A 15,337-nucleotide genomic window follows, 5' to 3' on the forward strand; every position below is an offset into this window, starting at 1 on the left:
CTAAGGAAATGCAATCTGAAAACAAAGGAAGTTGGTTACAGTACACTTGTTCGCCCACCGCTTGAATATTGCTCAGCAGTGTGGGATCTGTACCAGGTAGGGTTGATAGAAGAGATAGAGAAGATCCAACGGAGAGCAGCGCACTTTGTTACAGGGTCAATTAGTAATTGCGAAAGCGTTACAGAGATGATAGATAAACTCCAGTGGAAGACTCTGCAAGAGAGACACTCAGTAGCTCGGTACGGGCATTTGTTTAAGTTTCGAGAACATACCTTCACCGAGGAGTCAAGCAGAATATTGCTCCCTCCTACGTATATCTCGCGAAGAGACCATGAGGATAAAATCAGAGAGATTAGAGCCCACACAGAGGCATACCAACAATCTTTCTTCCCATGAACAATACGAGACTGGAATAGAAGGGAGAACAGATAGAGGGATTCAAAGTACCCTCCGCCACACACTGTCATGTGGCTTGCGGAGTGTGGATGTAGATGTAGACAGCAATATTTACTCGTGTTCGAACAGAATGTGGTTGCCCTATTTTCTCAGCATTTGAAATAGAACGTGTGGTCTCAAACTTCTGGACCAACTTCTGAACTGATGATTCGAATAGAGCTGCATTACGCCCGAGTGTCTCACGCAATTCACAAACGGTTGCTGTGGGACTTTCACTGTTTTTGTAATAACTTCTTATCTCTTGGATATGTTGCTTAGTTGTCATCTGCTCCACAACGAAAGTAAATGTCAAACAACAATGCTCACCACATAACAGCTATTAGGCTACTAATTAGAAGGATCCCAGACAAGAAACGTGAAAAAACCACGGCTGCCAGTCATCTTCTGACAAAACAGTCAAAATTCATATTCGTCCTTACTTCCCAGACACCCATTATTTAAATGTGTGAAAAACTAGTTCTTTATTAAAATGGCATGCAAATTACTTAGTTTATATTCATCTAGTGTTTCATAATGAGAACACTTAGAAATTTCTGACAAACTTTAAGCATGGTTTTAGACCTTTCTTTAACTTTTTCTTGCTTAAATGTTTAAAGGCAGATATTCAAAACATTTTTCATTTACAAAGTAATTAGACGTTCGTGGCTGTTTTATACATTGCAGTTCAATTCTTTCAAGACTCTGGGGTTTCTGGTATTCACTTTAGTGGTTTTAATCTTCATCAGTCATTGCTATATTGTATTGTATGTTAACTGAGGGCCTAGAAATGATGGAGAGGCTCCGTCCCCGCCGCAGCCGCAGTGGTCCGCAACCCCACGACGACAACTGCAGTCCATTTTACCCCTCCGCCGCCCCACACCGAACCCAAAGTTATTGTGTGGTTCGGCCCCCCGGTGGACCCCCACAGGTAACGTCTCGCACCAGACGAGTGTAACCCCTATGTTTGCGTGGCATCGTAATGGTGCTGTACGCGTATGTGGAGAACTTGTTTGTGCAGCAATCGACGACATATTGTAGCTGAGGCAGAATAAGGGGACCGGCCCGCATTCACCGTGGCAGATAGAAAACCACCTAAAAACCATCCAGAGACTGGCCGGCTCACCGGACCTCGACACAAGTCCGCCGGGCGGATTCGTGCCGGGGCCCAGGCGCTCCTTCCCAGTCGTGACTGACTCATTATGTCGTATTCTTCACGACTCCAAACCTTAGGAGTAGCTGTGCCGTTTATCTTCACACTTTTTTTTTTTGTATATCGGTTACGCCTTTTGATGTTTCTCAAACCTCTGCTCTGCCTGTTATTATATTAAAATTTAGACTTGCTACACCAAATTTGTCTGAAATAACTTGCAAAATTCCCATTGAGTTAATGACTTACGACTTCTATTCACAAAACATACATTACCTAGAATGCATTTAACGCCTTCTCGGTTCAATATATCAAATCATAATGAGTAACAGACACTGTTTCAATGTATTTCGTTAACTGACTTTCATTATTCACATGCCTATGCTTTGGGACTCTGTTCTTCTTGAAGACAGGCCTGCACTACGTGGAACATTTATTTCTGTGCCCAAACAGGTATTTCCTCTCGGGACGTATCTGTGATCGCATCCCGAGCTGAAGATAAATAAAAAATAAAGCTAATAACTAATATCTGTACCTTTACATTTGACATCCTGTTTTGTATGTTTGTGTAAATGTCATGCTTCCATACGAAGGTGTAGGGATACACATTACTCCTCTGGAATGGCAAATGTTGTCACATAGCTTATGCATCAGTGCAAGGTTTCATCCTTTCCCTTATCATCGTCAGTTTGCAGCTCACTGTCTAGTGGATAACATTGCTGCCTCTGGATCACGGGGACCCAGGTTTGATTCCCACCGGGTTGGGGATTTTCTCTGCTTGGGAACTGGGTGTTTGTCATGTCCTCATCATTTCCCCATCATTTGGGAAAAATGGCAAGACTGGAGAGTGAAAAGATTGGGAATTTGTTCTGGTGCTGATAACCACACAGTTGAGCGCCCCACAAACCAAATATCACAATATTCGTGAACAACAGTAACATGATACTAAACTGAACTCCCACTTGTCAGTCACTTATTCAAGACATTTACAGTTTACACACCTGACATGTGAGCTAACCTCATGTCTTCAATTAGAAAGTCTTAAAACAGGTTGTGAGCCACACAAGTAAGAAAGATAGTTGTCTATCTGAGGACATTGTGTTTCAAAGGCTGTCTGTTCCTGGAAGCTCAAATCGTGGTAGAGGACAGCCTGACTTACACTGGAGCAAACAAGTGTTTCCTCCAGTGTAACTTGTAGCTGAGTGCGAGTGAATGGCATTTGGCCGCATTCACTCACATATGCGGAGGATTTATCTTGTTGAGCTGGTTATCGGCCTTTCAGGAAATTGTTAAGTTTCTGCTCTCTGTTTTTGATGTACCTGTCAGTATGAAGGGAACAAGGAGCATTCACTTATTCAGTCTGTTGTTTATCACATGTGAACTTCCTTTGTTATAGAATGCAACTGTTCGAAAATAATAAGTGTGTTGTAGATACTTACAGACTCCAAAGGAAAGTTCACATGTCAGGCAATTTCTGTTTACACGTGCTTTACTACTAAGCATCGGCCCACATATCAGAGCTCACTGGTTATCATAGTCTGTATGTCTTTATATATAAAAATTCAGCCTGGATATGATTGTGTTCACAAAACTCAAAAAGTAGTTGGCCAGCTGACTAGAAATTTTGGCATGAGGTTGCATTCACATGCGCACATTTTTCTGTATGCCTATTTTTTAAAAACATATGTAATATATAAGTGAGAAACATTAATATGTACCAAAAATCTCGAAACTTTCTCGATTGATTAACTTAAAATTTTACACTATACTAATGAAGTTTCAGACAGAGATAGGCTATAAATATTTTTTAATATATCGATGGTAGTCAATGAAAATCCCAGAGCTCCATCTGTCTGTGAGAACTTGTAATTAAAGTAAACAATAACTCCGTAATCAAAGGAAGATTTGAAAGTGTTTATTTCTCTAATCTGTCAGTAACTAGGCTTCCACTATACAGTTACACATGTAGCAACTTTCTGTGCCACTTTATATTATTTTTTAAGAAATCGTTTCTGCTTCACCTGCATAAGTTAACAAAATGGAGTTATGAGGTTTACATTCCCTGCCATCAACATATTATGTTTGTGTAGGGAGATGAAAATATCATGAAAACGATAATGTGAAATTGGCGATTTTTAACAAATTGTCACCAAATCGCAGAGTTTTACAAATTATAGAGAAATTTGTCATTTTCTCATCTAAAAAAAGTTATAAATCTGAGCCTGGCAGTTTGCCAAATTTTGTAACTGCTAATTATTGAATGTTGAAATTTTATTGTGACTTCTTATTTCCTCAAGGCAGAGATTCGTGTACAGTGAATGATCATTTCCCACACAACAATGATGTGATGCCAAAACTAATGCTGTAAGGGGGTAAAAAAAGCACAGAAAAATGAAAAAAAAAACACAGTAAAAGGAAAAACAAAAACACCAAAGCTATAGGGAATCCCAAAACTGGCAAGAAACAAAGACCAAGTGTGGCATAAAAACAACAAATATGACGAAAAAATAATACCAAATTTGGCAAAAGACACCGAATTTATTAAAAAATAACACTGAATCTAGCAAAAATATCAGCGAATTTGCCAAAAAACAACTGGCAAAAATAAACACACAGTTTGGAAAAATTAAGTAGCAGTAAATGTAACCTGTTTTGACAAAAAAATAACACTGAATTAGGTAAAAATAAATGGCCCTGAATTTGGCAAACATAAATCCAAAAGGAGAAAACTACAGAAATTATAAAAAACAGAGAAATTGGCATAAAAAGCACCAATGTGAAAAAAACAGTGAAATTAGCATTAAAAAAAGAGCATTGACAAGAGCACTAAAACTGGCAAAATCACATTTGACAAAAAATAGAACGAATTTGGTAAGAAATTATGCCGAATTGGGCAAAGAAAGTTAACATCAAATTTGGCAAAAAAAGTAACACCAAATCTGGCACTGGAAAACACCACATTTGGCAAAAAGTAATAGGGAGACATAGTTATCAAAAATCTCAAGAAGTGCTTGATCGATTTACTTCAGATTTTGCATGACTCTACTAAACATTCAGACTGACTACAGTATCTGAATGTGCAATAACAATAAGCAAGGCTCAAGGGGCGGGGGAGGGGGGTGGGGAGAGAGAGAGAGAGAGAGAGAGAGAGAGAGAGAGAGAGAGAGAGAGATGATTTTCAGATGTGTGCTCCCCTAACTTAAGTGGGCATAAAGAGCAGATAGGAAGAGATGGACAGAGGGAGGGGGGGGGGGGGGGGCAGCAGGGGACAGATAGAGAGAAGGGGAAAGATGGGGCAAGAGAAGATAGAGGGAAGGAGAAGGTGATGGACAGGGAGGGGGGGGGAGGAGGGGAAGATGGACATGAAGAGGAGATGCAGGAGAAGATTAGGGTGTATATCTACTTCTCGTACATGTTTAGCAGTTTTTTATCTAAACAGACTGGGCCACAGCAATGGATAGCTGGGTACAACTAGTATTCATAATAGTTGTTAATGTAATTCCCCAGATGTAGAATCAAATAGAATAGAATCTTTATTGTCACGTGACATGTTATATACAATCATTTGATTGAAACATTGGTAACTCATCAATTAATAATTCTGTGCCTACATAAGTGTACCTTAAAACAAGATACATTAAAATAAAGCATATGGATGCTCCCAGAAGCACATTACAATATAAAAAGATGATTAATTGGGTTGGATTTCTTCCTTTTTCTTAAAATTTCCACAGTGGTTTGAAATTGTTCTTTTTAAGTATTTTTCATGTTTGTTTCTCTAGTTTATGAATATGGACATACTTCAAAGAGCACATACTTTCATAAAAGTAGTATATATTTATACATCTACAAATTTAGATACATAGTTCACACGACATACAGTTTATAAGTACAGATACATATGAAGAAAACATCTACCTTCATTAAAAGGGAACTTAAGCATACACATAGAACGTAATGTAGGGGGAGGGGGAGGGGGGGGGGGAAACAAAACATCTCCTACATGTCTTCCTCGTGTATAAAATTATCTACACTGTAGTAGCATTTGCTTTTCAAATATTTTTCAGTGTTTGCACCTGTGAGCTCTAGCTCGTAGTCCTTCAACTTTGACACATTTTATTGCTAAGCTTCAAAGCCCTGTAATATGGTGCATTTTCAAATAATGTTAGTCTGTGGCAAGATAACATGTAATCTTGTTTATGCCTTGCTTCATAAGCATGTGTAAATGAATTTTGCTCAAAAAGATGTGGGTTTTTTAACTCAATGGGAAGTGTTTCATAAATAAACATGGAAGGAATCATCAGTAAGTCGAGGCTTGCAAATAAAGGTTTTCACGATTGTGTGTTGTCTGCTCCATTCGTAGCCCTGATAATTTTTTTCTGTATCTTGAACACACTGAGGTGGCTTCCTTTCTTAACTACCCAATAAATTATGCCAAATCTTACAACTGATATAAAATATGCGTGATGCACAATTTTCCTAACAGCTAAGTCAGTTACTTTATCCAGAATCTTCATTGCACAAACAAAACTATTTAACTGCTTCAGTAAACAATCCACATGATCAGTCCACGACAAGTTTTTGTTTATGGTGACTCCCAGAAATTTAGCAGATTCTGCAGTTATCAGTTCTCTGCCTTCAAAACTTAACTGTTATACATTCAACAGTTTGTGTCTTTGTTATGTATGTAGTGTATGGAGTATTGTTGGAGGAAGAAGACTAAAGTGTAACATTTTTTGTTGCAGTTTTTTGAAGGAGTCGAGTGTAAAGTGGAGCCTCTTGAAGACGACACAAGATGTGACTCACCTTCTGAACCGCAGGTATTTTCTTGCTCGTCACGTAAATATCTGTAATGCTTCATGTTACTACTTGTATATAGACATAAGTATTGATAAATTAGATGGAAAAACATATTGTTCTGATACTCAAATTACGAGAGAGACGATTCGCAGATTAAGATGCCTTTGACTCAGAGAATTGCAGAATATTTGAGGGGAAACCTGGGTGAAGATCTAGAGTACAGCTACGGCATCTCAGCACAGTATTCTGTGATCACGAAAAGATAATTGACCCTGTAAACGACTTCAGCTCCCCTTCAAACTGACTCCACGCGTTGTCTCGCATAGTAGATTGTGTGTCGCCTAATTGTGTGTCGCCTAATTCTGCAGACCACTTACAGTTTCACTTCATTGGTGATCATTCACGTGATTCCATCACAACAGCACAAGTTTCAGGGGAATGCCTTCCAGTATATTCTGCACCGAGAAGACACTTCTTCGCAGAAGTTTACTTCTCCCGTCTGGGTAACGTCAGTCCTGATGGTGGCGATTTTACGTCAGTGAAATCCTTCGAAATGTCTGTCACCGTCTTCTTTGTGTCTTGACATTTGTGAATCCAAGCAGAAAGCACTAAATGTTCCTCTACAGTGAAAGCAGTTGTTCGCTCGACGAAAGATCCGTACCCGAAGACTGGAAAGTTGCACAGGTCACACCAATATTCAAGAAAGGCAGTAGGAGTAATCCACTAAATTACAGGCCCATATCATTAACGTTGATATGCAGAAGGGTTTTGGAACATATATTGTGTTCGAACATTATGAATTACCTCGAAGAAAACGGTCTGTTGACACACAGTAAACAAGGATTTAGAAAACATCATTCCTGTGAAACACAACTACCTCTTTATTCACATGAAATGTTGAGTGCTATTGACAGGGGATTTCAGACCAATTCCGTATTTCTGGATTTCCGGAGGGCTTTTGACACGGTACCACACAAGCGGCTCATAGTGAAATTGCGTGCTTGTGGAATATCGTCTCAGTTATGTGACTGGATTAGTGACTTCCTGTCAGAGAGGACACAGTTTGTAGTAATTGACGGAAAGTCATCGAGTAAAATAGAAGTGATCTGTGGCGTCCCCCAAGGTAGTGTTATGGGCCCTTTGCTGTTCCTTATCTATATAAACAATTTGGGAGACAATCTGAGCAGCCGTCCCTGGTTGTTTGCAGATGACGCTGTCGTTTATCGACTAATAAAGTCATCAGCAGATTGAAACAAACTGCAAAACGATTTAGAAAACAAATATCTGAATGGTGCGAAAAGTGGCAGTTGATCCTAAATAACGAAAAGTGTGAGGTCATCCACAAGAGTGCTAAAAGGAACTCGTTAAACTTTGGTTACACGATAAATCAGTCTCATCTAAAAGCCATAAATTCAACTAAATACCTAGGTATTACAGTTACAAACAGCTTAAATTGGAAGGAACATATAGAAAATGTTGTGGGGAAGGCTAACCAAAGACCGCGTTTTATTGGCATGACACTTCGAAAATGTAACAGACATACTAAGGGGACTGCCTACACTATGCTTGTCCGTCCTCTTTTAGAATACTGCTGCGAGGTGTCGGATCCTTACCAGATAGGTCTGACGGAGTACATCGAAAATGTTCAAAGAAAGGCAGCACGTCTTGTATTATCGCGAAATATGGGAGAGAGTGTCACAGAAATGATACAGGATTTGGGCTGGAAATCATTAAAAGAAAGGCGCTTTTCGTCGTGACAGAATCTTCTCACGAAATTCCAGTCACCAACTTTCTCCTCCGAATGCGAAAATATTTTGTTGACACTGACCTACATAGAGAGAAACGATCGTCACGATAAAATAAGGGAAATTAGAGCTCGTACGGAAAGATATAGGTGTTCGTTCTTTCAGCGCGCTATACGAGATTGGAATAATAGAGATTGTGAAGGTGGTTCGATGAACCCTCTGCCAGGCACTTGAATGTGATTTGCAGAGTATCCATGTAGATGTAGATGTAGGTCTGCCACAATTTAACTCACCTGACCAAATTGGGTAGATTTGGCTTATTGCGGGAAATTTTTATCTTGGCAGTCTGGAATAGTACAGTAATTAAGCATAATTCCATTTTAAAAAAGTTGTTCCTATATTGATTGCAATGTATACCGAGGTGACAAAAGTCACGGAATATTTCCTGATGTCGAGTCGGACCTCCTTCAGTCTGGTGTAGCGCTGCAGTTCGATGTGGCACGAATTCGAGAAATTGTTTGAAATCCCGTGCAGAAATATTGAGCCATGCTGCTTCCATAGCCATCCTCAACTGCAAAAGTGTTATCATTGCAGGATTTTGAGCACGAACCGACCTAGATTGTGCCCCGTAAATGTTCGAAGGGATCGATGTTGGACGATTTGGGTTGTCAAACTGTTCACTCAGATTGTCTAGAATATTCTTCAAAACAGTTGCAAACATTTGTGACTCAGTGACATGGCACATTGTCTTACAAAGATTCTTTTGGAAATGTTTGCAAATGGTTTCCAAGCAGCCGAATATAGCCATTTCCAGTCAATGGTCGGTGCAGTTGGACCGGAGAATACAGTCCATTCTGTGTAAACACAGCCTGCACCTTTATGGTGCCACCACAGGGTGTATATGACCCGGGAATTTTTTCATCCAGGATAAAACCAGGAAAAACCCGGGAACCTTTTCATCCAGAATAAAACCCGGGAATTGTGTAGAATTCCGGGAATTTTTCATTGTTTTAGTTTTCAGTTAAATTTTTGTGATTTTGGCTGGTAAGAACCGATACTCTAACAAAGGATAGTATTGTATCCCGCTACTGCAGAATAATACTGCAGCAACAAAACGTGAATGGGAGGGGGGAAAAATGGAAATAAAACTTAAGTTGCAGAGGAAATGGGTCGTATACAACAACAAAACAGTGCTCATACAAGTGTCTGCCAACAGTAAAGTGTGTCAAAGGCTTTAGGAACACTATACAATGCTTTATAACAACAAATTGCCTCCGATGAGTATGACGTGACAACTGTTTGAGCAGTTGCGGGCGGCCTCTTGCACATGCGCAGTTGAGTCGTGTGTGAGTAGTCTTCTCCCGCTTCTGGATACAGAAGTGTGGCTGGGCGCCACTACTTAATATTGCCCCGGTTCGGAAATATCGTAGATCCGGGGCTGATGCACAGAGCAGTCTGAGCTGTGGTGGGGAGGTGGGTCATCGCCACGTGACCCGTGTTTACGTTCAGTGATTTTGTTGTTTCCTATTCGTTTATTGCTCTCATGTTAAATGACAACAAAACAGATTTTTGTGGCTGGGAGCAATCAAATGAATTAAAATACATTCGCGTAATTACGGCAGGCTAAAATATGTTAATAGTTTCAGATTTTATTTCCACCTTTCTGACAGTCAAGCATTAATCGCCTTACAGAACAATGAAGTTATTTTTTGCTGGTTTGCTAAAGAGATTTGGCTTTTATTAATCCTTTCTACTGATGCAGTCAATTTATTTGAAAGTGGTGTTTAACTACACACTATTGGCTAGTTTCAGTTGTTCGCTGCATTTCAAGTGCGCATATGGCATTATGCTATAATAAAGAACCAAACATAAGTACTGGTACTCTAAGAAAATGTACATACAGATGTGCATTTTAGTATGGTTTGCGAAATCCTGACACTCTTGAAGTATCTTTTGATGTCTTGTTTCTTTTATGACATAATGTAAGATCTTTAAATGTTTTACGAGTACGAACATGTGGGCTTCCTGCATCATCGTAGCTGCGCAAGCGCGGTGACGCCAGTTACCTGGTGCTCTCTGGGAACTGCTGAAACAAACCTATTTCTAACAGGTCATGGGAAAACATTGCGAATGGTGGTTTGAAAAGCGTTTCATTCAAAGCAGATTTCCTTTTATGCAAGATGAACTATGAGCGAGAATGTATGATGAATTTCTTAAATCACAAAGCGTTTGACTCTCCTTGGGTTAGTTAGGTTGAAGTAGTTCTGAGTTCTAGGGGATTGATGACCTCCGATGTTTAGTCCCGTAGTGCTCGGAGCCATTTGATTTTATCATCAGCTGGCGAGATCACACGAATGAGCTATGACGCTTACAAAAGTGCATCGCAATCTCGATTTCAATGCTTCGGAAAGTGACATGCGTTGTTCGGTGGAATTCGAATTTGTTCCTTCGTAATACGAAAGTATGCAGCGTACCATGTTGCTGCACATCAAAGGTCTTTCAAAACGTGTTTTTCCCTCTGAGTTTCGTTTTCTAAAGTGTCAGGAAATTCTACGTCAGTACATAAAACCATAAACATTCAAAGGATTGATGACTTTTACAGTGCCGAGGAGGAGTATACTGTCACTTAACATGGAAAAAGTGTATTTTCACCCGGGAGAAAGTGTGTTTTTAACCGGGAAATCCGGGAACTTTTTTTCCTTGTCCACCTATACACCCTGCACCAGGAGCTTGCACACAGTACCTTCTTGACAACTCGGGTCCACGATTTTGTGGTGTCTGTGCCACATTCGAGCTCATATCAACTGAAATCGGGACTCGGGCGACAGTTTTCCAGTCGTCTAGGGTCAAACCGATGCGGTCACGAGCCCGGGAGAGGCGCTGCAGAGGATGTCGTGCTGTTCGCAAAAGCCACTCGCGTGGGTCATCTGCAGCCATAGTCTGTTGACACCAAATTTTGCAGCCCTGTCCTGATGGACAAGTTTGTCATACGTCCCACATTTGATATCTGCAGTTATTTTTCACTGTGTTGCTTGTCTGGTAGCCCTGACAACTCTATGCAAACGCCACTACCCTCAGTCATTAAGTGAAGGCCGTCGGCCACTGCATTGTCTGCGGTGAGAGGTAAATGCCTGAAATATGGTATTCTCGGCACACTCTTGACGTTGTTGATTTCAAAATGTTTTGAATTCCCAAATGATTTCCAAAACAGAATGTCCCAAGTGTCTAGCTGCAACTACCATTCCGCGTTTAAAGCCTATTAATTCCTGTCATGTAGCCATAATTACGTCGGAGAACTTTTCACGCGAGTACAAATGACATCTTTGCCAATGCACTGTCTTTTTATACATTGAGTATGCATTCGTACTGCCATCTGTATATGACTTTCGTCACATCAGTTTATATTACTAAGTGACAAACCTGGAATTCTATACCAGTTCCAAAGTACCTATCTAATTGGCTTCCGTGGCCAATGAAAGTTTGATTTTCAACGTCTCTTGTAGTTATGACCAAATTTAAAAATTTAAAATGTCATACCCTACTCATTCAGAGGTATCATCTTACATGAAAGGGTTAACGGAACAATATGAGTATTACAGTGAGAAACTATGGTTGTCTTGGGACAATGCAATTGACAACACCTAATACATGGACTCTATTCTTCCAGTGTTTGAGAATGAGAGAACTTAGCAACTTCCAACAAATGTTACATGTAATTTCAAAACTTTCACGAAATATCTTGTCCCTGACATCCACCACAAAATGGCGGAAGAAGAAAAGTTCATCTCTTACTACAGTTTTGTTGTCCTTTTAGTAAAATTTCAGCATCAGACATGACATTTTGATTAAGTACTTCTTTACTACCAACTCTGTTTGCAACACATTTTTCAGACAGTATCCACATACACCACTAAATGTACCCGTGAAATTATGTCCTTGTATGACACAGTTATGGAAATAGATCATAAGCATTGAGATGTGTGAAAAACCATCTTTTGCTTAAAATGGAGCACGAATTACCCAGTTTATATTCATCCTGTGTTTCATAATGAGAGCACTTACTGACTTCCAACAAACTTCAAGCATAATTTCAAATCTTTTCCAGACTTTCCTCATGTACAAGTTTAATGTAAAAAATCTGATGCTTTAACTCATTTGTAAATTAATCAGCTGTGTGAAGCTGTATTATACACGGAAGTCCGATGCTGTAAGGAACTGGATTTTAATAGTTTTTATCTACACGTCTAACTGTACTACGGTATTAACTTGTAAAGGGATTTGTCGCCCACTTTATATATTTGAAAACACTTCTGTGTCTGTGAGATGTTTATTTCCATGGAAAGATTGCCTCAACCCTTTGATTATCCAACTAACCTTCTCTGCTGACAATATTATGTAAAGGATTGATGCTGCTCTCCATATAGAGGAGATGTTGAGTCACAGACAGGCACAACAGAAAGGCTGCTAAATATGTAAGCTTTCAGCCAACAGGCCTTCTTCTCAAATAGAGGACACCCCCCCCCCCCCACACACACACACACATACATGACCACTGTCTGTGGCTAGCACACTGTACTTGCATTTGGGAAGACGACGGTTCAATCCCGCGCCTGGCCATCCTGATTTAGGTTTTCCGTGATTTCCCTAAATCGTGCCGGCCATTGTGGCCGAGCAGTTGTATGTGCTTCAGTCCGGAACCGCGCTGCTGCTACAGTCACAGGTTCGAATCCTGCCTCGGGCATGGATGTGTGTGATGTCCTTAGGTTAATCAGGTTTAAGTAGTTCTAAGTCTAGGGGACTGATGACCTCAGGTGTTAAGTCCCATAGTGCTCAGAGCCATTTGAACAATTTTTGAACCCTAAATCGCTCCAGGCAAATGCCGGGATGGTTCCTTCGAAAGGGCACGGCCGACGTCCTTCCCTGTCCTTCCCTAATCTGATGATTCCGATTACCTAGCTGTCTTGTGTCCTCCCCCAAACAACCTCTGGCTGCCTAAGCCAGACTGTGAACAACAGGCACGATAGGAGAAGCCGTCTAAGTGGTGAGTGTAATGAGGAGGTTGTGGATAGCTGGATAAATGTGGGGGGACAGTTAAGTGCTGCTTGTGGGGGCATACAGGGAGGAGGTGGGGAGAGGTTAGGGTAGCTAGATGCAGCCAGGAAGGAGCGAAAAGGAGAGAAGTAAAAAGACTGTGGGTATGTTGGTGCAATGGAAGGCTGTGGAGTGCTGGAATGGGAACAGAGAGGGGATGGAGGACACTGAAGCCTGAAATGAGGAATGTGCTACCCACTGTCCCCCCACCCCTCCCACAGTGGTATTCTGCCGCCCATTGAACCTGTGCACAATATCCTGTCATCCACGCTTACAAAAACCGTGCTCCCGAGTCCTTGCCTCGTGGCTCATATTCCTGTAAAGCCCCTATTACACGATGCACATAAACCGCACACCTGTGCACCAGCCCCCAAGCAAGCATATCTGTAACTACGTGGTGGTTCACGTAGACCTATTACACCATCCTCGTGGGATATATGTGGCACGCATGCACAGTATACGGTAATAACTTGCAAAATGCAAATAGAACTGTAGGCGTGGTCCCGGTCGCCTACGGTGGACTGGAGGCCGAGCGGTGACCTCTCCAGTTGTCAGGATGCTAGGAAATGACTGTGGACGCGTCAGAAATGCCAAAGAAACATTATTAATTCGTAACACCTTTATTCCTGCCGAGTACAATGTGGTCCTAGTAACACAGGCTGACTAAGCTTGGTGATATCGATGACGTTCCCCGAGTCCTCTCTGACTCGTAGCGATGACACCAGCTCCGGGCCATACCAGTCTTGATAGCGCAGCGCCGCGTCCTGTGACGTAGCGGTGGACTTCGGCCATGTGTGGCTGGCGGCGTCTGGCTGGCCGGCCGGCTCGACGAGGGACAGCATGCCGCTGTGCATAGGAGGCTCCGGGTTGGAGTCCCGGCGCTGTCGGCACGAGAGCGTTCTCGTAGTGCGGGGTGTACTCTAAAAACTTCCCTGTTCCTGCTGGTGGCTCGCCTACCCAGTGGACGGGTGGAACGGACTGCAGTCCCCCAGCATCGTCGGCTCACCCGGTCGTGACGGCAGATGCACAGGGCCCAGGCCCCGCACGATCTCGTCGATGGCTCACCGATGTGATCAGCATTGGTGGCGAGCGAGTCTGCCACGATGTCTGCTAATCCTGGGTCGACGATTGACAGCGGCAGCAGAGAGGACCAGAGCTGGTACTGTCCCCTCATGTGTGCTGCTGGATGGGTCACCGTTACTGCAACATCTCTTTAATAAAGATTAATGTGTCGATCACCGAGCTGAGCGTTATGCAGCGACACAGTACACGTCTAACTGCAAGTCTAACTGCGAGTGCCTTGTTGCTATCAAAGCTGGCGTATTTAAAGGAAGCACGAGCGACGTCCTGAAGTCGTGCTCGTTTGTAATGAACGCATTCTCTCCACTTATAGTGTTGATTCATCTGTCGTACTTGCCCCTTAGGCGTTCTTGCGACAGAGTTACGTGTTGTTACGGCAGACCTACGCGCAGTTGTGAAATGCAGTACAGCTGACGCTATACCTCTGTCCTACACTCTACGAAAGTCTCCGTCTAACACAAACCCGCGTGCTGAGCAATTCTCTCTCACCTATTGTGTGTAAGCAGGCCATTGCCCCTGCGTGACGACACATTCCGATACGTGCGCAATCCTCTTACCTCTTGGCTAACCTACTGCCTCTGGCTCTCGGCATAGGCAACGAAACTTTGACAGTATTCCACGTTTCCAACTCTTTACTATTCCACAACACTACAGAACCGTCTGCTCTCTTGTAAAGCCGATCGTTCTACTGCACGAAACACAAGGGGGACCGTGTGACATATTGAAATGTCGTTCCTTCAAATTATTTATATGAGCTCAAGGCTCCTATTTAATAAGAAAGCCTTGTATATCATTATTTATGAAGTAATTGTTATACTATTATGTAGGTTACTAGTGTTCTGCATTACAGACTCTACAGTTAGTTTTGTACTACAACCCTTGGTTACACAGATACATGTATCTCTAATTTTACATTTTGCACATGGAGGACCCACTTGTTTTTGGAGCTATTGCCCTGGCAGTGACAATAAACCTTAGGATTAGGGCAGAACAAGGATGAAAATGAAAAGCAAGACGTTGTTGAGTTCGACCCTGGCTG

At 41.8% G+C, this 15,337-nt stretch overlaps 1 protein-coding gene across 1 annotated transcript in view; it reads left to right on the plus strand.

Moving 5' to 3' along the window:
• Nucleotides 1-15,337, plus strand: part of LOC126212749 (uncharacterized) — a 194,605-nt gene that overhangs the window by 90,207 nt on the left and 89,061 nt on the right. Inside the window, exon 5 of the mRNA XM_049940157.1 lies at nt 6,328-6,402. Coding sequence (XP_049796114.1) covers nt 6,328-6,402 — 75 coding nt within the window. The remainder of the gene's footprint in view (nt 1-6,327; nt 6,403-15,337) is intronic.

The sequence above is a fragment of the Schistocerca nitens genome, chromosome 11 (genome assembly GCF_023898315.1).
Source record: "Schistocerca nitens isolate TAMUIC-IGC-003100 chromosome 11, iqSchNite1.1, whole genome shotgun sequence".
NCBI classification, from domain to species: domain Eukaryota; kingdom Metazoa; phylum Arthropoda; class Insecta; order Orthoptera; family Acrididae; genus Schistocerca; species Schistocerca nitens.